Here is a 26,191-nt window from a genome sequence, read left to right on the forward strand (position 1 = left end):
GAGGGCTACAGGAATAAGAAATGACGAATGCGAAGGACAAAGCACGCAGCCAGTGCTGGCAGCCCTGACCAGGGCTGGGGGCGGGGGGCGTCTGGCTGGAACTCAGCTCTTTCTTTTCACCTTTCTATCTGCCTGCTGAGTCCACCAGGCATAACTTTATGTCTCTCAGTGGCTCCAGTGCAGCTGGCAGCCCAGGCGTACGCCTGCCCTCGTGGGCACTTGTGGGACAGGAGCCGGAAGCTCCTGCCTGCCCCAGCTCTGTCTGTGGGAGCCAGGGCTGGGTGCTGGATCTGGGAGAGCAGCCCGGGGGCCCCCTCCCCAGGGGAGCTGGGTTCTCCCCACAGCAGCCTGGGCCCCTGGGCCTGGGCAGCCCTGCAGTCCCATAAAGTCCTGAATTAGCCTGGCTTTTCATCTCCCCGGCCTCCCTGTTTTCCGAGGTTGTGCGGGAGGCAGAGACCCGTGCCAACTGCACCCCATCCTGGGGAGGGCTCCCAGGATGTGGGGAAGACGAACCCCTTGGAGCCAGGTGTGACCCCAGAGGGATTTGCCCCACCTCAGGACCAGCACCCCTCCCAGCCTGGAAACCTGTCCTGGAATGAGCACCCAGCCCAAGCCCGCCCCACCCCCAGGGGCTTCGCCACACCCTGGTGAGGAACTCCGATGCTGGGCAAAGCAGTGCCATCCTCAGCCAGTGACTGTGGGAAAGGGTTTTAGCCCCACAGCCGGGAAGTGACTCATTAGCAGCCAGTCCATGGACTTTTTGTCCAAAAGCACGCTCTTCAAGACGGTACAAGAAATGCATGGTTTCGGGGGTGGAAGGTGGGGGGGAGGGGAATGGTTGAACCAGTTTGGATACTCAGATCCAGGTGTCTCCTCTCTTAGATCCCTAAGGAAGTCTGCTCGGTCCTCAGAGGAGGTAGCGGGGGTCCCCCACGGAGGAGCTTCATCCAGACCCTGGGAATCAGGCCTGTGGGGCCGCCGAGGGCCAGCTGTACTGACAGGCTTTGCCCTGGCCCCACTGGGGCTGAGTGGGCGCTGCCTGGGGAAGGGAGGGCCTAGGGCTGGGCGAAAAGACCCCGCACGTCCTCTGCACTCACCTCAGGCAGCCTGTGGCGTTGAAGAAGACCTCGGGGTCCACAGTTTCCCGGGCCATGTTTCTGTTGCCGTCACAGTAGCCGGAGAAGGGGATGATGACACGGTCGGCCAGGACTGGCAAGGCATCGGCAATGAGCTCCTCCTTCAGCTCGTCGGTGGAAGACAGGTTCCAGAGCAGCCCTGGCAGGGGTTGGCACATGCCGGGCTCAGCAGGACCCTGGGGCCGAGGGGTCACCCAGCCCGCGCTAGCCAAGGAGCCTACGGAAATGCCGCCTGCCAGCCAGCCCTGGACTATCAAATGTACTGTCTCGTCGTTTCCGGAGCCCATTTCCCGGGGTCTCAACCAGACTGCAGGTTCTCCGGGGGCAGGGAGCATCTAGAGCTGTCTACTGAGGTCAAAATCACACCCATGGATGGTGATCAGAAAACAGGGACTGATCAATGGTTTTCAATATGAATTTTCGTGCTCAAAATCTCCTAATGGCCTCTATTTTCCACCTGAAATTCACTCTAGAAATACCATCACTGTTGTTCGGTCCATGATGTCGTCTTCCCCATCCACTCGAGGGCCCTAGTGACTGAGCACTTAGCATGCTCGGTGGACGCAGGTTAGGTGCCCAAGACCAGCTGCACCCTGCCCCTTCAGCCCTGCTCTTTCCTCTTCACCTGAAAACCCAGGGTCTGCTGGAGATGGATCCTGCATGGACACCAGCCCTCCACCGCTTGACCAGTATCCTCCAGAGGACTTTGATCCCTTGTGGACACGCACCATGCCCAGGGTCACCATGTGGACACCATGAACTTGGCCACGCCGGTGCCCTGGCCGCCTGGGACATTAGCCTGAGGCCAGCTCTGCACCTGAGCCCAGCCCAGCCCCAGGGACTGCCCATCCCCTGTCTGGGGCCGCGGCCCCCTGCCACCGGCTGTCTGTGCTGGGCTCCCTACCGGTCAGCTGTTTCTGGATCTCGGTGCTCCCGCTTCTCCTCAGGAGGCTGACGGCCTCACGGATCCCGCCCTGCCTCCGGGTCTCCAGCTTGTTGGTGCTGCTCCGGAAGACCAGGTTCCGCAGGGCCCCTGCCGCGGCCTGCTGCACGTTCTGGTTGGGGCTACGCAGGAGGTCCACCAGCTTGCAGATGCCCCCCAGCTGGTAAACCTGCGGACACAGTCAGGGAGGTGAGGCCCCGCCAACCACTCTCAGGCCAAACAGTCGGCTTTCAGTTCCGAAACATCCGGGCCAAGCCGAACAAACGAGCAGTGTGACCTACCATAACTGACCAGATCAGAAGCCAAGACGGTGAGGACTCAGACCCCAACCCCCCAGATCCTAGTGGAGACCCTCTGGGGGGCACTCCTGCCCTCAAGCCCTACCTCCCTCCTCCGGGTGAGGCCCAGATGAGACAAAAGGTATAAGTACACATGAAGATCTTAAAGCAGGACAGACATAGGGGACCCCCGTCCCCACAGGAGCCCTTTCCCCTATGGTAGAAACCTCAGTTCAGACGAGTCCTGGGTCTCTAGGAAACTCATTTACAGCCCTACATCCCTGGGCTGAACTGCAGAGCCCAGTGGGTGCGCCCTGCCAGCCAAGCTCGGGAGGCAGGGACAAACCCTGATCTCCACATAGGTGCCAGGCGAGAGAGGGTCATGATTCAGGACAGACAGACAGACAACAAGGGGTTGAGGGAGTGGGTGTGGGGTGAGAGGGGACAACTGCAAATACCCCACCTCTACATGCAGGGTCAGGCCCCACCCAGGCCCTTAGGGACGGGGAGCATGTGCAGCCGGGTACCTGCTGCTTGGCCGATTCATCCTGGAAGCAGGTGTGCTGGATGTAATAGGCCCCGATGGCCTGGTACTTCTCGTCCTGGGAGCTCAGGTACTGCACGGCCTTGGGGATGGTGAGCCCACTGCACTCGATGTCTTCACTGCAGATCCTGCCAAATGGGCCATGGGGGTGGGTTCTAGGGGCTCAGAGCTCCCCCCTGCACATCCAGGCTGCTGCAGTCTCACCTGCCCTCCAGAGAGCCAGGACAAGGCAGCCCAGGCCCTCCTGGAGAACGGCGCTGTGGAACAGCTCCTCCAGGGAGGAAAATGGCTCACCCCACGATGAATACTCAGTGACGAGACCCTCGTCATGGGCCAGTGTCCAAGCAGGTAAGTTACCTCTGCACTGAGAAACCACACTGCCCTGTTCTCAAGGGGACGCTCCCCACCCACACTGCCATTTCTCACATCTGTGCCTGGTATTGGGAAAATGGGAGACAATGTGAGCCTGTCCATCCATCTAGCCACACTTCCACCATCCATCCACCATCCATATGTATCCATCATCCATCCATCATCCATCGATCTCTCCTTCTCTCCATTCCCAAGTCTAGCTAATTCTTCTTGCACAAAGTTCTTGCATCTATTCCTTCTTTCTGTCCTTGGGGCCACTGCTTTCCTTCTGATCATGACCCCTCTCCTGGAGGCTGCAGTATGAGACCCCCACAACTGGCTCTCTTCTCCCAGCTCCCCCATCCAATGCCTTTTATCAAATTAGCAGTCCGAACACCCTGTTCGCTGTGTTGTTCCCATGAGGGGCTTCGCCGTGCTGCAGGGTCAAGTTCAAACTGCTTAGACTGATATCCAAGGGCATGTGTTAGGTGGAACCATATGAAATGGCTGACAGTCAACCATTTTTGAGCCAAAAGCCCAGGAAACCCATGTTTTAACCTAAGTGTCTGGCCCTGCTATGCTTGACTTCCCAGCCCCTGTGAGGGTCTCTTCCAGCAGGACGGTGCCCACACAGTGCCCCTTTCCCAGGAGGGCACGTTCCTTCACTCTTTCAGAAAACGGATCGAGATGCTGAAGACCAGAAGTTCTCAAAGTCTAGCATGAATCACAGCCCCCTGCAGGGCTCATGACAACACACAGCGTCGGGCCCTCTCCTGAGTCAGCAGGTCTGGGTGGGGCCTGAGAACGAGCATGTCTCACGTGTTCCCAGGAGACTGCTGCTGGTCCAGGAATGAACGCACTTTGAGCACCGCTGGCCTAGCGAAGCTTCTCTACTTAGCCTCCCTCTGCTCATGACCTGTGACTCTTCAAAACCTACGTACGCAGCACATGTTTTAGTGTTTGGGTTCTTCAGCCCCTTCACACTGAAAACGTCCCCAGGTAAGGACAAGTAAAGCCCTGGGGACAGTGGCTATGTCTTTCCCAACTCAGGAGCGCCCTCCCTCCAGTGCAGCCAGGCTGCTGGTCTCCTCCCACCCCGACCCACACCTGAGCCCCCCGGGCCCAGCAGCACTCACTTGGAGCTGGCCCTTGAGTGGCCAAAGGACATGTCCTTGTTGCAGGAGATGGGTGGGACATACACGGGCTCCTGCTTGGAGGTGCAGGAGGGCGGGCGCATGGGGCACTTCTTGGTGGCCTTCTGCCCACTGCACGTGCTGTAGAAGCTGTAGCGGTTCTGGGTGGTCTTGTGGCCCTTGCTGCCCAGCGTGCCCTTGCGCAGGGTGCCCCGGGGGTCGCAGTACAGGTCCGGCTCGCTGCGGCTGGCCTTGATCTTCTGCATGAAGCAGATGTCACTGCCCGCGCCCAGGGTGCTGCAGACGCCGCGGGGGTACTGGCGGCCCCAGTTGTCCATCTGGCTGTAGGAGCTGAAGCGCCGGTGGTCAGCCTCACGCTTGAGGGTCCCATTGTAGATCTGGCCGGAGAGAGGGAGAAAGGCTCAGCGGAGAGTCCTGACCGAGGCCGGAACCCCGGAAGGTTTGGAGGAGACGGCATGTTGGTCCCTTTCTGATACGTCCTGTTTCAAACGGTAGGTTGTGCCCCGTTATGGATTATGAATCAATTGATCAGACTGGAACCATCATTTAAAAAAAAAACAGACTAGAATAATACCAACTGGAATATAAAATGTCAGCGGTCAGAGTTCCATGCAGGTGGTAAAGATGTGTGGTGTCAGGAAGCAGTGTGTGGGTACCAGGCTGTAAAATGTATTTCTCACTGTGGGGTGCAGTTTGGCCGCACAGATCTGGTCCCACACGGGTGCATCTGGGAGGGGACCCGAGGCTCTGAGAGGACAGGACCCTTCCCACAGTCATGTGGTGCTGGAAGGGCAGCAACAGGACCCGAGCCCGCACCCCCAAGCCCTCGCCCTGCTGTCCTGGGCCGTTCCCAGACACCAGCGGCCTCAGCACTGTGACATGGTGGCCTTCATGGGCCACTGCCCACAGTGTGGGTGACTTCCTATCCTGGCCAGCAGTTCTCCACTGTCACCTCAGCTGAATGCCTCATCCTGCAAGAATCACATGGGAACAGCCCCTAGGGGGCCCCTCAAAGGCCAAATGGGGAATCCTCCTGATCCTGGGCTTTCTGCTAGGCCCCTGCACACACGCAGGCAGGCTGCGGCTGCAGGCTGGGGTGCTGGTTCCCCGGGCTTTGTTGTCAGGCTTGCAGTGGGTGGGGGAGCCTGGGCAGAGGCTCAATCCAACAGGAAAACATACAACAACCAGGCCCCCCAGGGCCCCGTGAGCCCACCTGGGGAGCCAGCCTCCCTGGGAAGAGCCGCAAAGCTGGAGGTGTGGTGGGAACGAGCTGGGAACAGAGCTGTGGGCCTGCCTGCTCCAACTTGTCCTGAGACGAGAGGATCAACATGGAGCCTGATGAAATGTCTGTACACAGGGGCCAGCTTGGGACTCAGCTCTGCAGCAGCCCGAGCCTGCCTGCCCCACCCAGTGAGCAAGTGCGTGTGTAGGGAGGTCCTTAGGTGGCGGGGGCAGTGCCTCCACACCGGAGCTACCACACAAGGCTGGGGAGGGGCCAGCTGCTGGCCAGGTCCCCTTGCTTCTCTGCAGGGAGAGCCTTAGAGGCAGGAAACCTGGGGGCCATGCTCCAGTGAGAAGTGGCCCCCAGACTCAGAGCCACAAACCATTCGCTTTGGCAACGGTGCTCCCGCCACCTCCACCCACGCACCCAGTGGTGCAGGCACAGTTTTCTTCCCCAAACTGGGTCAAACCAACCTCCCTGAAGGGAACGGGGGTGTGGGTGTGGGGAGGCAAGAATGAACAGTAACAGGCAGAGGGGAGGGAGCGGGACAGTTTTGTGAGCGTTTGGCCATGGAATGCGTGCCTTGCAGATAACACACAAAATATGCAATTAGGCCTCCCCTGCTTTCAGTCAGTTGGACACACCCCCTCGCCTCCATGCTCTGGGGGAGGGAGGTGACGATGACACCGGGGAGGGAAAGCTGGTTACTCCCAAACAGGACAGTGGCTAAGCCTTAAATGGAAACGCAACAAGCAGCTCCCTTGTTCTGGGGAATGACACCCCCGGTTGTCATCTCAGCCGCCTGATGAGGCATCCAAGACCTCATCCTGGCTCAAATCCCGGGAAAATGTGATCACGCTGATTGCACCTCTCAGAGGATTTGGACTTTCTGTCCTGTGCTGGGGAAAGGGCAGCGGGCAGCCCTGCCCTCGGGGACGAGGACAGTGCTGGCTGCAGCCACAGGGGCAGGTAGAGACGTCCCTGGGGACTGCATTTCCCAGCACCCCATCAGCCACACTCCAGCGGTGTCACCCAGTCTTGGGGACCCCACCCCAGCTCTGTGTCTCGGCTGCTGGTGGGTTGTGTTGGCTGGTGGTGGCAGAGGGCAGCTGGGCACGACTTGGTCCCATCATCGTGACTCTGCTGTCACTCTGACCAGTGGGAGCGGAGATTCCCCTCAGCCAGGCCCTTTCCCTTCCAGGGCTCAGGCGAGCAGGCTGCCGCCAGCCCTCCCTGCACAGATGGCTGTGTCCGAGCTGAAGTGTGGGACCGTTCCTCTTTTTCCGATCAGGCTGAAATGGCCGTGCCATCTTGGGACTATTGGCACACCCCTCGAGCTCCCTGGGCTGAGACATCTGCAGCAGAGGGAGACTCAGTGGTCAGAACATGGGCTCTGGAGCCAGACCGTGGCTGAGCTCTGGCCGTGACCCTGGACCAACGAGTGGCCTTGGGTAAGTTACTTAAACCCAATGTGCCTCAGTTTCCTCATCTGTCAAGCCAGAGTAATAACTGTGCCCAGTGTCTAGCGCTGTTGGGAGAACCAGCGAAGCATTTAGGACAGCGCCTGCTGGGTATCTTCAGTGGGTACATCTGGCTGCCACCAGGAATGCTTGAGGGTTTTATGCAGCCGAAGCTACAACCAGGTGGGCACAGGAGGGGGATGAACCCTGAAGCCAGGGCAGCCCAGGAAAGGGGTCCACACTGGTATTTAGTGCCCATGATGGTGGCACCCCATGGCCTCAGAACACCAGGCGTGCGGTCCGTCCAGACAGCGCACCCCAGCGAAGCCAGGCTTCCTGGTGGAAGGCAGTGGTGCTTCTTGCTGTGGGCGCGTCAGCAATGGGGGCAGGACGCCTCCACTGTGCAGGACGCCTCAGGCACCGCGCGGTGCTTCGTGTCCCTGGCCCCGGGCCCTACGTGTCGGCGATGCCTCACCGTCATTGTGACTAGTGAGAATGCCCCCCACTCTTCCAGACACTCCCTTCCAGGTCCTGCGAGCAGCTGCAGCTGGAATGGAATGCACAGGCGGCGTGCACACACGTGTCCACGGCAGGTGGGAGAGCTTTGCCGGCAGTGCCGGTCCCAGGCACCCCCCCCCCCCCCCCCCCCCCCGCACATTCAGATAGTGATCTGCTGGCAGCACCCTCCCTTTGAATACAAGGACAGTGAGACACACACACACACACACACACACACACGCTTTGTCTGGTTATCTCAAGCTTCCTTGGGAAACTCCCACCTCAGGGAGGATGATCCACAGTCAGAACATTCCAGAAACCCGACTTCCTGGGAGTGGAGCTGACGCCTCACCCAGAAAGCTGGCTGGGCTGGACAGGGAGGGGGAACAACGGGGGTCTTGGGGGGACAGTCGGACCCATCTTCCAAGGTAGGCCACAGGGGCCCTCTCAGCAGGGAGCCCCTCCCAGCCCGGCTCTGCTCCGCTCCTCTTCTGCTAATGACGTGGACCTGTGACTCACCCCTCTTTCTGCCCTTCTCCCTTCCTTCTTGGACAAGGGTAGAATTTTACCCCCTCCCCAGTGAATGCTCCCCAGCCAAACGTCATCTTCTCTCCCTGCTCCTACTAAGTCAGGAAGCTCTCAGAGGCCAACTCCTCATTTTGCAGAAAAGGAGACAGTCCTAGAAGGTGACCAGAGCAAAGCACAGCAGCGTAAGCCCAAGATCCAGGGTCTGAAAGAGCGGATACAGTCAGTTTCCCTGCGAGTCCTCCCCCAGCTGTAAGAGCCCAAGGTCATCGGCCAGGACAGTGACTAACCCTGCAGGAAGAGAGGGTGTCCTTTTGTCTTCCCATCTGAGACTCTCTGACTCCACCCTTTCCCCTCCCTCAGCCCAGACTGTGGTCTGGCTCTCCCGGGTCTCCAATGGACAGCTTCTGTGCCTCCCACCAGCCCCACCCAGCCCTCAGGGCCCTGGCACCTGCCCGGTGGTGCCAGCACCCTGACATCCTCAGACAAAGCTTTCATTAGCCCTTGCCTGCTCGAGAGCCTACCGTGTCTCTGCTACCACAAGACCAAGGCACTGGCCCGGCCCCACCCAGCCCTCCTGTCGCCTCCCCGCTCCCCAGTACAGCTTTCATGCATCCCTGTGACATCAGCCACCTCCCGGCCTCCTTCCTGCCTCTGTGCAGACTCTCCTCCATCTTGGAGAGCTTTCCTTTCTCCATCCTCTCAAACCCTGCATTTCTCCAGGCCTCTTCTCCACTGGTCAGCTCTATAAAGCCTGCTCGGACCCCCTACCCCACCCCAGACACGTTCTCCGGGTATCTACGGATGACCTCACCCCCAGCCGCCTGTGGTCTTGGGTGCTCTTCCGTTGCTAATGTCACTCTCTGTCATTGTCCCAAGCTGTCCAGGCGGAGGCCCTTCCCTGTGCCCACAACAGGGCTGGGCTCACAGCCAGTGCTCAGTACAAAGGAATCTGTGCTGGGGGTGGAGAGTCAGGCTGCTGAACGGCATGCGCTGCCCTGGACCCTGTGGGCACCAGAGAGCCTCCGTCCACTCTGAGCTGCTAGGAAGGCGGGGTGCTGTACACAGGGTGACCCAGTCAGGGAGGGGGCCCCCATGGGATCAGGCTCCGATGGCCCACGATTCTTCCTTTTACCCCTTGGGCGATGAATGGGGTAATCGCAGCTGGCAGGCCACGTCCAGAGCCTTCCTCCAGCTCTGGCTGACCAGATGGAAGTTGCCTGGCTCCTCTGCAGCCAAGGAGCTGGGCGGGCCAAGATGAAAAGACTGTCTGGGTGCCCGGCTATTAGCCCATTTGAAACCAAGCATCTGCCAGCAAGGTGGGGCTGGCCAAACCGGCTCTCCAGGGGGCGCACCCTGCTCCTCCCTGCCCGGTCACACCCAGGAAAGTGCCCAAGAGTCATCTCCAGTGCCCTTCTCAGGAGAGCGAGTGACACAGCGTCCCAGGGTCCTCGTGTCTCTGAGGCCTGGGGAGGGCTCTCCTGAGAAGGGACCTGACTGGGAACGCCTTGGGGACAGGTCTCATTGGCCACTTCCCTCGAACCTGCTGCTCCCAACCCAGCACCTGTGACACGGAGCAACTCGCATCTTCCTGGGATTTGGGTCAGGCCTGGGCACAGCTGGCCAGTCACAAGGTGGCAAGGGGCCCTTTGCACACAGCTGGCAGCTCGGCTCCACCCTCTCTCCATGGGTCTGGACAGCACAGGTTGCCTCCCAGAAAGGGCTGCCCAGGAGGGAGCTCTCCCCAGGGACAGGGGTAGCTGCTTGCGCAGCAGTTTGAGGCAGCGTGGGAGCCACAGGGCCTGAGTCACCAGAGCTGGAGGGACGTGCCGGTCCCTGCCTCCTCCTGGGCACTGCTCCCTCTCTGGCGAGGTGCAGGGGTCCCACCCTGGGCTGGCCCTCCTTTCTTTCCCTAACACATGGCTTTGTGTAGAGCATGGAGGACAGAACAGTTCCACTGCTCAAAGGCCCTGCTGCTCATTGGGCATAGAGGGCTGTCTCTGTCTCTGTCTCTGTCTCTCTGTCTCTCCCTCTCTCTCTATCTCTTTCTCTGTCTCTCCCATATACATACCTACCTATGTGGGACACACACCACTTCACTGCAGGTGGACTCAGGGAAGGAGGGGCTTTGAGCGTCTCCTGAGAACACTTTACAGGCTGGTGCTTTACAGTTTGCAAAGAGCGGCCCCCTTTCCATCTTGTTGGAGCCACACAGCAGCCTGGCCTCCTGCCTGGCCAATGAGGTGTCCATGCTCTCCGAGCATATTAAGTCCAGAGACTTGAGGCTGGGCCACGGCCACACAGTTAGGACGTGGCAGCCCCTGAACCAGGACTCAGGCTCCAGCCACCCCACTTGTCATGTCTGTCCTCCAGCCATTTGGCCACCAAAGTCTGGTCATGGGAATGAAGTCTGAACGGCTAAGAGTCTCTGCAGGGAGGGGTGCCCTCCTGCCCCCCCAGCTTCTCTGGTTCACTGATGGTCCTGACTCCTACAAACCCCTCCCCAGGGATTACAGACATGGGAGGGGCCACCCCTATGTTGGCTGAGATCACGGGAGGTCTTGGGAGACAAGAGTGGAGCAGCTCAACCGGGGGAGGCCTCTGCTGCCCGAAGTACCTCAGAACAAACCCCACAAGCCCGCCTTCATCCTTGTGGGGGGCTCCCCACTGAGGGAGGAGCTGCTTCTCTCCGCAGCTGTGTCTCTACATCCTGCTCCCCCACCCATTTGATTTTGTTTTTCAGCTGAGCTTGCTCTCCCTCCACAGAGACACGCAGGGCCTGGGGGGGAAGCTGAGCCTCTCCTAGCGAAGGGTGGGGAGAGCTCTCCCCCCCACTTGGGAAGTGCTGCCGAGCACAGTGACAAAAGGAAAACTCTCGAACCAGAAAAGAGGCACCAGAAGACCCACCCAGGGCTTTGTGGTGATGCCCTCGGAGCATCTGAGCTCTCCAGGTGGGAGAAACATCCTGACTCACTCTCCCCCGCCCCCCCAGACTGAGCTCTGCCTGGGAGGCACCCCCCACCCATGCACATCTCTGTAGCATGGCTTCCCTGACGTAAGATCGGGCCAGTGGCACGAGGACCACCGACTTACTGGTCTGAGGACAGAAGGAGCAGGTGGGGGAATGTGTACTTGGAGTAGGTTCCAAATGCCACACTAACTCGGGGGATTATTAATGGCGGGGGGGGGGTAGTTCTTCCATCGAAGATAACAGCAGGGGGGCACTTGCCTGCCACCCCAGAACCCGAGGGCCCATGCCCAAACCTGCAGGACGCTGGGGACAGGGGCTGGAGCTGAGCAAGGCTTGGCGGTCACCTGGTCCCACCGCCATTTACAGACGAGGAAACTGAGGCTGGGTCAGGTTGAACTTAGCTTGTGTTGCAACATACAGCATTTACTTACATCCTCTCCATTAGCTGTTTGAACAACTGTCTGAGGACTTCAGAGACTTGTTGATTGACTAGATTAGTCCTTGTCACGACCAAAGGGACAAAAAGGCCCCCAACAAAACTCCACTGATTTTCTTCTGAAGCGAAATAACCAGGTTTACAATTACCCTTGATTCTTCCAATCTTCCCTCTAAAGTTTCAGAGGCTCTACTTTCAGTCTGAAGAAGCTTGCTTCCTGGGAGAAGAGTGATTCCGTTCTCGATGGCCAGAGGGAAATCTGCCTCCAAACACCTCGTCAGGATGGGAGACCTCGTGCCCCAGGTCCACCCAAGCATTGGTTCCCCAGCCACAAACTCGGAGCTCTCCGCAGCCTGAACGGAAGTGACCGACGGAGACTGCGGATTGACTACGGGAAAGGAAGATGGAAGCTGGCGCCGTGTCTGTGACAGGACGGGGCTCCTTCCTGTGGACCACTGCGGGAGAGCCCGCTGCCCACTGTGCCGAGCTGGCAAAGCCCGACGCTTCCACCGGCTACACATCGCCATGGAGTCCCTCACCGCTCGCCCAGACTGCGCCTTCCCCACAAGGCCCACACAGCCAGGACGCTGCCGTGAGCTTCTGCCTCACTGGGGCAGGAGTGGGGGTGGGCCAGCGTGCGTGCTCAGCCTGAGGGCGTCATGGGCTCTGAGCCCCCACACACTGGTGGAGGAGGGCAGGGAGCTGGCAGTGTGCACCTAGCTGCCCTGCTTGGCGACCAGTCCGAAAGGAGGGCCCAGGGCTACTGTCAGAGGAAGCCCCAGGCCCCCCTCTGCACAGGGCGCCTTTCACTCCCCGTTTCAAGCTCAGCTCCCCCCGAAGCCTGTCCAGTTTCCTCCACCTGGAACCCGCCCTTGGATACCACTTGCATATATTCGTGGGGACTATGTCCTGTTCCCTGTGCAAGCCCACGGGGACATTCTCTGACTTGTCTCCTCCGAGCAAGAACGCAGGACCTGGGGTATCAGGGCTGCAAGGAGCTGGTCTGGGCCTCTGTCTAGTCTTGCCCACATTATACTCCTGGGGCCCAGCGGTCGCCTACGCCGTGATGGAGGACCCCGTCTCCAGGCCAGTGCTTCCTCCTTTTCTGCACCTTATCTCAGGTCCCCCTGAGATGCCAGAAATGAGCACAAAAGGGAGCTCCTGCAATTTAGCCCCAGCCCCGGCGGCGGGAGCTTCTCACCTGGAAGCAGAGCCCTAGTGCACGGTAGCTCGTGAAGGGGGCTCGACCCAGGGGACACCCCAGACGTAGGCGTTTGCTACCAGGTCCGCCGCAGTTTAAATACAGGGAGTGTCTCCAGGCTCTGCAAGGTGTCTGTGAAAACATGCCTGGTGCTGCTGCTGCTTTCTGGGGGCCTGGGAGCAGCTGGTCTCTGCTCACTAGCAGCTGTGCCTCTCCTCTCAGGCACATTCTGTCCCTTGGCAAGTACGATTGCTGTCTCTTCTTGTTGGGAGACAGCCTGGGGCCCTTGTGGGACCCTCCTGTCTCCCAGGGCTGGGTGGGAGTGAGTCACGAGCTGGCACGGGGACACTGAGTTGGCAAACACATCAATTGCTCGCTCCCGGGGCAGGAGGCAGGCCCGCTGGGGAGAAGGAGGCTGTGTCCACTGTCCTCCCCTCCCCTGGACTCTACAAGAACAGACAGGGGCCCAACAGGCAGCACGCGGCGTGTCTGGAAAGCGGCTGTCACAGCGGAGACCTGGGCGCTGGGGAGGTCGGCCAGGGTGTTAAGGTGGGTCGTTACTGAGCCTCTCTCCTCTTTCAAAGCTGAAGGAAATGAGGTTCTGCGTCTCTCCGTCCTATTGCAAGTGCTAGTTAGCTGCTGCTTTCCTGGTGCCCGGAGCTGCTCAGATGAGAGCAGGCACTTCCTCCCGGAAGTGGAGGTCTCAGCCGGAGGGAATGGTCTGCCAGGCCCCTGGGAGCCCACCATGCAGGCCTGGGATACGGGTCCCTGCAGCTGCTCAGAGTCAGCTCTCCAGCCACACAGAAGCATGAAAAGACGTGTTTCTTGGTTTGTAAGTAGGAAAACCCTTCAGAGCTGGAGCTGATAGAAAAAGAGACTGCGATCTTCACCCAGAAACTTTCCCTGGAAATCAAACATGTCCACTTGCCTCAGCTTCACCGAGAACAAGCCGTGTGACGGACGCCGTTTTCAGCTTTGGAACAAAGGGCTGCGCCCTCTGCTGCCTCCAGCCCTCTGTTCCCCTCACCCTGGTCTCCGCTGGCCCAGAGGAAGGCATCCAAGGGGTCCGTGGTGAGGATCCCTAGTGGGTCAGACAGCCCCCATTTCTAACCAGAAATGGCTGCAGCTGGAAGGCACTCAGCTTGGGTCCCTCACCTGGGAGAGGAGCGTGGAAGGGAGTGCACAGGTGCCCTAAGCTAGGGTTGCCAGATTTAGCAAATAAAAATATAGGATACCCAGTTATATTTGAATTTCAGAAACACAACAAATAACTTCTTAGTGTAAGTATGTCCCCATTGTTGTATTTCATCTGGCAACTCTACTCTGACTCTTGCTAGAGCTTAGAGCTGCGTGAATCCAGCCTGAGTCTAGGAAGGAAAGAAAAAGAAAAGGCCAGTCTCCTGGCCCTGAGATGGCCCTGAGATGGCCCTGAGGACAATTCAATTAAAAAGAATACAGGAAGAAAGACTTGGAGCAGTGGCGATGCTTCAGCAGTGACACCTGCACTCCATCTGTCTGTTGACCTCTGTGCTTCTCCCAGGTGAATGGCAAGTTTAGGGAGGGCAGACAGTGTCTTCATCTGTATCTGCCCAGCTCTGGGGTGGGGGGGCCCAGTGCTTTTGTGGGTACAGTGGGAGGAAACGGTCGTGACACCTCTGGGAGGCCTGTGCAGACGAGTGTGCCCTGAGCCAAGCTGGTTGCAGGAGACGGGAGGAAATCCCACCAGTGGTACCACGCCCGGAAATCCCACACACAGGGGTATCTCGCCACCGCTGCCTGGCACCTTTCCCCGCTCTCCTGGTCCCTGGGCCCCGGTCCCCTTTCGTTGGCCCAGTCCTCGGCTGCTGTGGGCCTGGGTCCAGTATGAATAACTCCATGCCCTCCTACTTCACCCTCTCTCTGCCAAAGCCACATGTGTGCTCAGCTCCCGCCGTTCCCAGAGTCTCTCCTGAACTGAGAAGACACAGGACGTGCCTCAGCAGCTGCCCTCCGTGAGTCATGTCTGAGGTCCCACCAGTGAAGGGGGAGTGAGGAGGGTGGGCCTTCGGGTGCAGGAAAGGGAAAGAGTTTTCGCTGGTGGTCAGAAAACAGCGGTGGGAGTGAATGGGGGGTCGTGGGGAACATTAGAGCGGGTGAGATTGAGTCAATCACCCGGAAGAAATGCGTACCATGGGCCAGCTGGGGTGTTCACAGTTCCTGGTGAGCGGCTTTCATAACTTGGTTACCAAGTTGGTAACACTTCAGAGGTAATGCAATGTAGTATTGGCCTGTGGGGGAAGCTCTACACGGGCATCACCATTCCCATTTCACAGATGAGAAAACTGACGCCCAGAGGAGCTAAGAGGTATATCTGGAGTCACAAAGCCAGGAGCAAACCTCCTTGTACCATCCGATGCTCCACTATCATGGACTGTGGTCCCATCCTGTCCCTCCTGGGTGTCACCTACCCCTACCCTGCACGACCAAGTCATTTCCTCCGATGCTGCCTGGTCACCACTCTTTGTGTGGAAGCCCTTCTTTCACATGTGTGCACATGTCACCCACATTCATGTCGCACCCAGGGTATCAATTCACATCAAGAATCAGAAAAACACACACAGGCAAGTAAACTTGCAGGGAGGCTGCTTAATTCTTCCCTTCCATCCTAACCCATAAGATGCATGAAAGACAAGGTCCCCGAAATTAGCCCCAACAAGTACCTAGGAGGGGAGCAATTGAGCCGACGAAGAAAGGAACATCTGACTCATGAACCACCCCCCCCAGCCCCGCCCAGGACCCCGACCATCGGGGAGACATCTGTGAGCAGCGTGAACTCAGAGCAAATGCTGCCACAGTCCTGGAGCCCCACCAGGACGGCGCCCCAGCCTCCCACGAAAAAGCAGCCCCAACCCCACCTGCACATTGCCTCTAGGGTCTCTCAAGAGTTTCCAAGAACAAAACAGACTCACGTTGAAATCTACAAACATAAATGAAAGCCGTGGACCTGGGGGTCTGGGAGAAACCCCGGCTGTCATCCAGCCCAATTGCCCTGGTTTTAGGGAACAAGGAACGTCCTGCACTGACCTGGACATAATATGGAATATCAACCGTCATTGAAACAAATCATTAATTTAAAAAAGTGCTTTTTCTCAAATGTGTCACGTGAGACAGTCAGACATCTCTAATCAGCTGCATTAAGAGCCAGCGATGACACACTGGCCCAGCAAAGGGAGCTGATCAGAGTGGGGGGGCTCATGTCAGGGGCCCTCACCTCCCTGCATCACTGCTCCTGACCACCAGTGTGGTTTCCTCCACCGTGAACCCAAACCGTCCCCACCTGGGTCCCAGGTCTCCGAGTGGAAGCACGGCTTACCGGATAGCCCCACGAGCCACTCCCCGCCTGGGACTTGGAGTAGTAGTTGCTCCTGCTGGCGGTCCCATAGCTGTTGTAACTGTCAGCCAAGCCATCGTACATGGAACCTGAGGGCAGAGGCAAGCGTTAGGACAATGCTCTTCACCCACCCTCCTCTCCGGGCATCACTCTACATCCAGGCCCTCCACGCCCCACGGGGGGACAGGCCTGAGCAGGGGAGGGGGTGATGGCCACCAGACTCCCTTTACTGCACGTCCTCTGCAGCCAGGGCCAAGGCCAGGGTCCCCACAGGCAGCTGTAGGGGGGCAGCTCGGGGAGTCTTGGCCGACCCCTCCCCCGGGGCCCTTATGGCTTCCTGCTCCTGGGGCAGGTTGACACCTCCAGGTCAGGAGCTGGCGTGGAGGACCTTGGAGCACCCACATTCCATTCCAGGGAATGACCGCTCCGCGTTCCACGAGGATATGTCCCACTCGGGGAAGACAGGTAGGCTCTTGACCTGCCAGGTCCACAGTGGCAAGGTCAGAGCCACAGAGCAGTGACAGTGGGTCTAGTTCCAAACCTCAGCCCGGCCCCCAATGACCAGGTAACCTTCCGCCCTTTCCTGCACCTGCTGGCTGCTCCGGCTGGTAAAGGGCAGCAGCTATCACCCTCAAAGGCCCCGTGGGGGTTAATGAATGTTTTCTGAGTCCTTGGAGACCCACAAATAACCGGCGCCTGGGGTGGCAGTGTCACTAGGGTCATTCGCAACAAAGTGGCCTTGAATCACAGAAAGCAGAACTGGATTTGGGCTCCTGGAGGGACCACTCCCCTCTCCCCTTTGCCGGATGGCAGAGGGGCCACTAAAGGACAATCCCTACTGTCCTTGAAACATGGTCGACAGTGACAGGCGACGGCCTTGCTCACACCAGGCCCCTCACCGAGTCTGCCTTCCCTCCGAGGCCACCACCATCCAATCTTCCCCCGTCTTTCAAAACCAAGCTCAAGACCTCGTCCCCTCCAGGAAGCCTTCCCTGACCAGCCCTACCTGGGGTGGTCTTTGCCGCCTCAAAACACACTCTCCGCTATGTGCACCCAAGTCACACCTGCCTGGTGTCCCTCCCCACCCTGGTTGCTGCACGTGGGGCGGCCATGGTGGGGACGTCCAGAGCCAAGCTTGCCCCACACACTTGTTAAACGATGGTCTCTGTGAGACCCGTGAGAGCCTCCTCAGGGGACGGGCCCTGCTTCTCCCTAAAGTGACGGTCTGACTTCAGCGTCTGAGGCCATCTAGGGGGAAGGGTTTGCTGCTGGGCTCACCTAGGACCTAAGCCCTTCCCCCACTTGCCAAGCATTTGGGTGGGGGGACTAGACTCTCTGAGCTCAGAGTAGGAGGGGCAGCCTTGGAATGTGGCAGGTGTCTCTGCCTGGTGCCACCTGCTCTGTGCAGGGTCACACAGCTCCCAGGACAGGACACTGCCCCTGAGCCCCACCCGCCAATCCTGGAGAAGCAACTGGCCGTCAGGGCCATCAGCTGTGGCCTCTGGAGCCTACAGGTGTTGAAATGGGTCTTGCTCTGGCATTTGGGCAAGTCACGTGCTCTCCTGGGCCTCAGCTTCCTCCTCCATAAAAAGACGGGATTGGCCTTTATAGACCCCAAAAGCCCCATACAGCGCCAGCGTCCCATGGGTGAGTGATTTACAGCGACATGCATGATGGTTTTCAGAGGAGCCCTTCGCTCGGATGAAGTTCATTAGAGTAAGAAGGGCAGACATCAAAGGCTGCAGCACCAGCTCCTTGGCTGCCGGCCTCAGGGTCCTCCAGGCCCGGGCCAGCCCTGACTGCCAAAGGTGCTTCCCTCCGAGCCTGTCTTACTCCCCGCTCCCTGCTGAGTGCAGGCAGCTCAGGCCACCCTTTCTCCAGACGCTGCCCCTCTGGAAAGGCCGCCTTCCTCAGGAGGAAACCAGAATCAATCCCGCGGGCTCAGACATCCAGGGGAGGGCTGGCAGCCAGCCCCAGGTACCCTCAGCCCCTAGGCGGCCGGCAGCCAGGTCTCGTCCACCTCCCCTCAGCCAGCCCACCTCTCCTGTTCCTGCCAGGGTGTGGCAGGCCCGAGTTTGTTTGGCTCTTGCCCCACGAATAATAATTTCTTGCCAAAGGGCAGGCGTGGGTCAGCCAGCTGCTTTTGGACGGAAAATCTGGAGTGGTGACAGACAAGAGAGGCAGGGAGCCCCAGGAGGCCCCCTGCTGGGACAGGCTCCCACGGGCCTCCGCCCGTTCCCAGAGGGCATCTGTCAGCAGCGATGTCACTCACCCTCTCGGTCACCAGATGAAGCATCTCCTCCCTCCACACCCCAAACCTGCCATCTCCCGCTCCCTCTCGCCCGTGCACCAGTGGGGAGTTCTCTGCCATGGAGGTGGGGGAGGGAGTGGGGGGAATGAGACCCTCTCGGGAAAGCCCTCTAATTCCCAAAGCCAGTCTCCATGTCCCAGCGGTGACTCTGGTGATGACAGGTGTGGGCTTATATCTCCCAGGTCCTGTTGGGCCGCCAGGTCCTTCCCAGGAGGCCCTGAAGGCACCTCCTAAGTTCCGTCTGAAACCGAGGCTCAGACGGCCTGACTCCCACCTGAAGCTGCTTCCTGGTGAGAGTGAGGCTGCTGCCATCACACCAGCTGGCTCTGCTGCTCTGGCAGAAGGTGGCTGTGCTTGGGCCCACGCTTGCGAGGGAGGGTAGGAGTTCAGAGACGTCACACACCTGAAGTCACACCTCGCAGAGGGCCACACAAGCAAAAGGATGGAAGTGGGAGGTGAGCTCTGTTTGTAAGAGGGCTGCTCCCACCCCGGAAGGGATTTTTCCCCTCTCCTGACAGGTGTCTGGCTGGTAAGCACTACCCTCTGAACGTCAAGTTCAACAGGCAGGGTACCCGGCTTCTCAAAGAGAGTAATGGCGCTCGTGGGGCACGTCCCCTTCTCCACCTGGTCCCGGACTTCTCGAGAGCTCACGTCCAGCAGCCTTTCCTGCTCAAGTCCCCGCTGACCGACTTTCTTCTCAGTACAAGCATGCAAGTGTGGTCTCCCCTGCTCAGCGCTCCTGGTGAGGGCGCTCTGGTGCCTGGAGGCTGAACGTGGGGCCACGGTCCTTGAACCCAGCCAGGCCCTCGTCCCGCCCAGATGTCCCTGGTGGGTCAGGTAAACCAGGAAGAAAGCAGCTGAGTGGAGCTGTAGAACAGCCAAGTCTACTTCCCTGAGAGGGATTCTTGGCCGGGGGAGGTGACCCCAGCACCCAGCTCACCCCTCTCCCGGATAAGCACCCGTACCCCATGTCTCCAGAAGGTGCACATGCTATGGGCAAAGGACTGCGCCTCTCAGGAAAGCTGGCCGCCGCCTGACCTACGCTTTGTCCCCAGGAGTCGCCTGCCCCCCCAGAACCCCAAGGTCAAGGAGCAAATGCCTCAGGGACTATAATGCTTTCCTAATATGCCAGTACCACCAGCTGCTCTGTGCACACTGCTTGTCTCATTTCTGCCAGTGCTTCAGGAATCTGCCACTCAGAGGACCCCATTCGTCCCAGGACACTGCTTCCCTCTGGGCCTTAGATGCCGGCCTGATCCTGCGTCCTAGGGGCAGCCCGAGCTTTTCTCCTGCGGAAGTTTTGAAAATGGAGGCAGCTCCTTGGTTAGGACTCATCCTGTGGGGACAGGCTGACTTCTGCAGAGTGACTCATCCTTGTCACCTGTAAGCTTTCAAATAGGTCACACCCACCACACCTGCCACATCTCTCTTCTTCTCCAAACCCTCTCCCTGCATTCAAAACCTTCACACAAACCAGCTCCTCCTGGGGTAACCCCACCCAGAGCTGGGCTCTCCAAACCCTGCAGCAGAACCCTCTCTGTCAGCCCTCTGTCCACGTTCTCTGCTTGCCCTGTGCTGGCTCGTGGGTTCCCTGGGTCATGCCTCTGTACATTGTGTGTGTGTGTGTGTGCGCACATGTGTGTGCATGTGTGCACGTGTGTGTACACGTGTGCGGATGTGTGTGCATGTGTGTGCATACCCCTGAACCCTTCTCCCGCCGAGCAGGGCCTGGGTCTCTCCACCCAGGCTGGGAGCTCCCTGAAGCCAGGAGTGCCCACCCCACCCCAACCCCAGGGCCAGACTCTCCCTGGAAAAGGCTCTCAGGCCATCAGCCTGCCCGACCACATGACCACAGGCTGCTCTCAGGGGCAGAGGTCATCTGAAAGCCCTCCCCTGCTGGTCAGGCCTCGTCAGAGGGAAGCTGCTTCACAGGTGTGACCACCGCTGGCTCTGCCTCCCCCCAGGCCAACCTCTCTTCTAGCTTCTTCTATACCTGAGTAAAGCCTGTCTGTTCCTCAGCTCAGGGAGCTCGAGAAAGGACGCCTCGCACCTTTCAGCTGGGACAACACCTTTACTTCACCCCCGAAATCTGTGCCATCTGTGCTGCCCAGTAAGGCTAGGCCCAGAGCAAGAGGAATTTCAGGGAGCTAAGAAGCAGAACTGGTAGGAGACTGTCCTGAGACAACGTCCTTCTGAGGTGTGCACGAGTGGGCAGGTGTCTGCTGGAAGGCCCAGGTGCCTCGGGCCACACATTCTCCCGTTCCCTCTGCCAGGCTGGCTGGGAGCACTGTGGACGTGCCTCCCTGTCCCGGAGCTCCCAGGAGCCCCAGGAGGGCAAGGAGGTCAGCACAGCCTCACCAAGCGCCTGCCTGGGGTTCTCGCCTATTTCCAGGCACGTGTGCACAACAGAAATGCAGACACAACTGGGCTGCTTCCGCCTGTGTCCTCCTTTCCCTCGCCTGCACACAACACTCCGGCTCTGCCAGAAGCCTGCCGCTCTTCCTGGGGTCTGTGTGTGGCCTCCACTAAACCTCAGGACAGGGCAGAGGCTGGGAGCATCCAGTGGGGAGACAGCTGGCCTGGGGGCAGGGCGGTGGGTGACGTGGACAAGGTCAGAGCAGGACGCAGCCACCTGGCTGGAGGGCCAGGGAGAAAAATGGTCACCAGCAGCTACTCCACTGGATGTCCGTCTGCATGTGTGAGTGCGCGTGACAGAGCGGTGTGTGCGTGTCACGGGGGATCCCCACGCTGGGTCTGCGTGTGGGTGACGGGCATGGTGGCATCACCTGGGAACTCCGAAGCACCCTGACGTCCACCTGACTCCCATCCTAACTGAGGCAGGCTCTCGGGGGCGGACCCAGGCAGTTGCATCTGTTAAAATTCCCAGATGACTCCAGTGTGAGAAGAGTGATTAGATGGTGCTTGGGGTGGATGAGGGTGTTTCCTAGGGGAAGAGACTACGAGCTGTGTGTCTCAAGGGAGGAGCCTGTTTGCAGGACAGCTGCAGGCCGTTTGGGGGGTGGTTTGCAAGGTCAGGGGTTATACAAGCTATTTCCAAAGAGTATTGCCATCAGCAAGCACTTTGGAGATGATGTAACCCAACGTGTCACAGGTGCAGAAACCCGGAGAGAGGTAGTGACTTGCCCAAGCTCACTCAGTCAGCAACAGACCCAGACTGAGCCCTGCTCTCCTGACACCGGCTGGACTCGGGCCCCGTACAAGCCACAAGGTGGGTGTGTGTGCCCGTGTGCATGCGTGTGTACGTGCACAGGTGTGGATATGGGTGTGTGTGGTGTGTCTACAAAGAACGTCACCTGAGAACATCTAGCCGTCTTCCATTTTGTTTGGTTCAAACATCACACACCTTCTGGGGGTTATACCATCACCAAAGTGATTTCCAGGCTTTTAAACCTGGAACAATTGCCTTGCTGATATTTACAATTCTGTGTGTGGTGAGAGGAATTTGTGTTTTCTTGTGTTTTTAAAAAACCCTTTGCCAATGAGCTTAGCCAAGGAGCAGGATCTAGAAAAATAGCATTTGCTACAAAACATCCTGGAATACCCAGCATTTTTGCATGGGTTGTAACAGGCCACTGGAAATTCTGGCTCAAACCTTAACTTTAAGCCAAAACACATTGTAAAGAAACAAGAATTGGTTCATTTGAAGTTTAACTTGTATGTTTTGCTGTGGGAACAAGCTAAGGCACCAGTACCCTTTACCATCTCCCAGTTCAGCTTTGGTCCCCAAAACACAACCCCAGACACAATGCCTGTTCACGGTCTGTGGTCTGAGGACAACATTCAAGAAAGCAGCCCCCAGGCAGCCAGATGGCTCAGTTGGTTAGAGCCCGAGCTCTCAACCACAAGGTTGCCGGTTCAATTCCCGCATGGGATGGTGGGCTGCGCCCCCTGCAACTAAAGATTGAAAACGGCGACTGGACTTGGAGCTGAGCTGCACCCTCCACAACTAGATTGAAGGACAACGACTTGGAGCTGATGGGCCCTGGAGTAACACACTGTTCCCCAATATTCTCCAATAAAATTTATAAAAGAATAAATAAATAAAGAGTGAGAGAGAGAGAGAGAGAGCAGCCCCCGCCTCCCACTCAGGCACGGTCCAAGGAGAGACACAGTCAAACACAAACACGGACGTGCTCACGAGGCGTCCCACAGGGAGACCCAAGCCCATGGCCCATGAGGGAACAGACGGGAGAAGGAACGCCCAGCCCACTGTCACCTCAGCCTCTAGCTCTGACCAGGGAGAAATCCCGGTTTGGCCGTTTTCAATTGGAAATGGTACTTCTGAGAAGAAGGGAGAAGAAAAAGTGAGGCCCAAGGCCGAAGGTAAAAGACACAGCATCTAAGCAGCTGGCGACAAACCAGGTGAATGGGGCTGCCAGCCGGAGTCAGGATTTCCCCAGAACGAGAAGGGACAGGGAAAAAAAGCTGACAAACTTTGTGGGTGGTGTGTATCTCAGTGGAGCGGTGGGGGTGGGGGTGGGGGGCTTGGGGTTGGATCAAATGAGATTTGGGTGAAGATTTAAGAAGGGATTCCTGTGAAGTTATGAAGAACCTGAGTGTGGGAAAGCAGTGCATCTGCCCTTTGCCTGGTCACCAACCCCTGCAGGGACTTCCCAGCCTGGGCAGGAAGAGCTATCTAAGCAGCCACACCCCTGCAGCCCACACAGTCTGAGGGGACACCTGTGCACACGAAAGCCCTCTGGAAACACAGGAAGCAAATGAGGGGCCAGTTCAGGCAGAGGGTCATGCGGGCAGGCAGGCTGACGGCAGCCTCCCTCTGCAGGGTCCCCAGACCCCAGACACCCTGTTCCCTCCGGTGCTTCCCGGCCAGGAGGGTGTGTTCAGGGAGGGCCTGCCTGGGCAGGGATGGGCCCTGGGCCCCAGGGTCCTTCCACGGGCTCATTCTTCAGCCCTCGTCACTCAGCTCCCCGTGACGGACAAGACAGAAGAGAGCTTGGTGGAGAGGGCTCTGAGGGAGAGCCGGTTCCTGGCTGTCCTTCACGGGGTCCAGGAGTGGGGGCCACCCTGCCAAGCTCCTGTGGGGCGTGGCTGGCCTTCTCTGGGGCAGGAGTCCTTCACTAAGGGGCCTGGATGGGACTCAGGGAGAAACAGACCCCACGGGACCTGCTCACCTCTCGTGGAGGAGACCGAAGCAGGATTTGAGTCTGTCTAGCAGGATGAGAAAAGGGCCTGGGGTGTAGCCCTTCCAGAGCCACCACGTCTCTGTCCCAGGAACCCTAGTGGGTACATGGGATGTCAACCAACTCGAGAAGGAGGGAAGGGAGTGAGTGGCCGCAGAGCCAGCAGGGAACACTCGGGTGGTTCTGGTGAAGAGGAGGCGAAATCTGATGAAACGGAGCCAGACAAACCAGAAGCACCAGCTCCAGCTGCCCAACCGCCTCTCCCAGTGATGATGCCTCTGGGGACCTGGCCCCTCTGGGAACCTCACCAGAGCTGAGTAGGGGACACACCTCTATTGTCAGGACAGAGACCCCGTGTCTGGAGAGGCATGCAGAGCCACCAGAGCCAGCCCTCACCTGGCTGCAGGCACTTGGCCGCTGTCCAGTTAGGTGGGAAGATGTGTTTGGAGCACCAATGGCTTGAGATTTTTCTGGAGCTGTGAGCCTGGAGCTCAGGCCAGAGATAGAGCAGGAGTGGGAGTGGGTCAGGTGAGTCTTGTTCAGAGAAAAGTGTACACTGGCTTTGGCTGTGACTGGGCTGTGGCCAGAAATGGGGCACTTTGTTGTCCGAAGCCTCCGTCCAAAAAAGGCTAGTAAGCACCTACCAAGGCACCAAATAGAAGAGGAGAAAGGGCCCTGGAGGCTGCATGGTCTTGAGTCTGGCAGAGGAGGAACCAGGAGCCCAGGCCAGGGCAAAGGGCGCGCGGAACGGCAAAGCCTGGGGGCTGGGAGGGCCTCAGCAGGGCTACCGGGGCGGGGGAGAGAAGAGGACAGAAGCCAGCGGTAGGGAGTGTGAGCTGGTGTGTGTGTGGTGGGAGGTGGGCAGGGCTCCGTTCCCTCCTCTCCCTGTCCTGTACCACCCCATCCCTTCCCTCTCCCAGGGGGGCCTGGTTGACTGTAATGGTTTGCGGCCTGCAGGGTCTTTATTAGTATTTTACTCAATTGAGCTAAGTAAATACATAAGCAGGAGGTTCACTAATCCGTGTGATATTACTACCAATCCTTTGTGTGGAAGCATTTGGTCTAAAAATTCTCCACAATCGTCCGTCAGACACTGTGCCGCCCTCCTTGAGTTTCAGGGATCCTACCCCTTTCTCCCAGCACCCGCCCCAGTGGGGGCACCTTGTGCGGGGGGTGGATGGCTGGTCAGGCTGAGGACCCACACTGGACACTGCCCCATGGGGGGGGCTGGATTCCCAATGTGCCAGCCTCGGTCCCCGCTCTCCCCCAACACACTAGCCCCACCTCAGCGAGCGCCATAAGCTCTATAAGGACAGTCCTATGGGAAAGGGAGCTTCTGCGTTAGCTCCTGGGGAAAGAGGGTCCCCAGGGAGCCCACCAGCCCTGGATGGCCTCTTCCAGGTGTAAGGCTCCCAATAACATGCTGCTGAGGCTCCAAGAGCTTGTGGTCCTGGGCGCAGACTGCCCACTGAAGGAACAGCCACTCCTGGGAAACACTCCGAGGGGTGAGGGCGAACCCTGGGGTCGCCGCCCCTGGAGGACAGGAGGTAGGGGGTTCCCGGGCAGGATCGGGAAGAGAAAGCCGCTGGGGCCCAGGGCCCCACACGAGAACAGTGCGCTGGAGAGAGCTCCTGGCCGTGTCGGAGGAGGCGCGCTGGTGCTCCCCGGTGCGCACTGACTCCTGGAACTGGTCCCCGGGTCCAGGCAATGGTACTGTCCGCTTGGGACAGGGCCAGGGGCTCTGGGTTCGCACCTGCGCAGACCCTGCCTCGGCCGGCAGTCCTTCGCTCTGCTGCAGCCGGGAGGTGCGCGCTCCGCAGCTCCCACCCCAACCCCTCAGGGGCGCGCACGTCCTGTGCGCGTCAGGTGACTTTACCTCGGTTGGAGTGGCTCAGGGTGGACGACTGAGACGACTTGGGCTTCTGCCGCTTCACCGTCATCATCACCTGCTCCTGCACGCGCTGCCTCCCCGACGTGCCCGTCTTCATCTTCTGGTCTGACGGCAGGGCCAGCGTCGAGTTGTCCTGCTCCTGGAAGCATTCATAGGCCAGGGCGGTCTTGAGTGGCGAGTGGTTCATGGTGGCAGACAGGGTTGGGGTCTGGACGGCGGAGGTGGCGAGGTGCAGAGGACAGCGGAGGGCTCTTCTCGCTCAGGGGCTCCCTGTGGCCATAGAGTGAGTGTTGGCGAGGGTTCCGGGCTGCTCCTGGCGCTTCCGCCCTGGCTCGTCCCTCTCCTGGCACTGGCGGGGCCCGCCCTCCGTCAGACTGGATATACGGCCCCTGCCTGCACCACCCACTCCACCTGGTTGTACGCTGCAGCAGCCCAGCAGGAGCTCCTGGGGGCAGGGCTGCGTCCTGAGTGTGGGACTGCTGTCTCTGCCTTTCTCTCCTTCCCGCCCCCCTACGCAGGAGGTGAGGCACCTGACACGCCCCTCTGTCCTGTTCCCTGCAGCTCATGGAGAAAGTATGTGCTCAGCTCAGGAACCCAGGGACACGTCCTTCTAGGAAGGAGGAGTCTTTCTGACTTGGTCCCCAGGACAGCCAGATGCCCACCTCCCTCTGTCCTGAGACCATGGCCAAGACCACCCACAGGTGGTGGCTCCCAGGCTGGTGACAGAAGCACAGTCCT

General features: G+C 59.0%; 1 protein-coding gene across 2 annotated transcripts in view; it reads right to left on the reverse strand.

Moving 5' to 3' along the window:
• PKP1 (plakophilin 1) overlaps positions 1-25,896 on the reverse strand; it is a 32,640-nt gene extending 6,744 nt beyond the window's left edge. The window contains exons 1-6 of one of the 2 annotated variants that reach the window (XM_033099840.1): positions 25,439-25,896; positions 16,072-16,178; positions 4,389-4,783; positions 2,885-3,029; positions 2,041-2,248; positions 1,098-1,275 (exon numbers count right to left, since the gene is read on the reverse strand). In XM_033099840.1, coding sequence (XP_032955731.1) covers positions 1,098-1,275; positions 2,041-2,248; positions 2,885-3,029; positions 4,389-4,783; positions 16,072-16,178; positions 25,439-25,640 — 1,235 coding nt within the window. In that variant the 5' untranslated portion in view covers positions 25,641-25,896. Of the gene's footprint in view, positions 1-1,097; positions 1,276-2,040; positions 2,249-2,884; positions 3,030-4,388; positions 4,784-5,619; positions 5,773-16,071; positions 16,179-25,438 lie in introns of those variants that run through there. The other variant, XM_033099841.1, reaches the window with a different exon arrangement.
• Between the last annotated feature and the right edge of the window lie 295 nt (positions 25,897-26,191).

The sequence above is a fragment of the Rhinolophus ferrumequinum genome, chromosome 27, assembly GCF_004115265.2.
Source record: "Rhinolophus ferrumequinum isolate MPI-CBG mRhiFer1 chromosome 27, mRhiFer1_v1.p, whole genome shotgun sequence".
In the NCBI taxonomy this organism is placed as follows: domain Eukaryota; kingdom Metazoa; phylum Chordata; class Mammalia; order Chiroptera; family Rhinolophidae; genus Rhinolophus; species Rhinolophus ferrumequinum.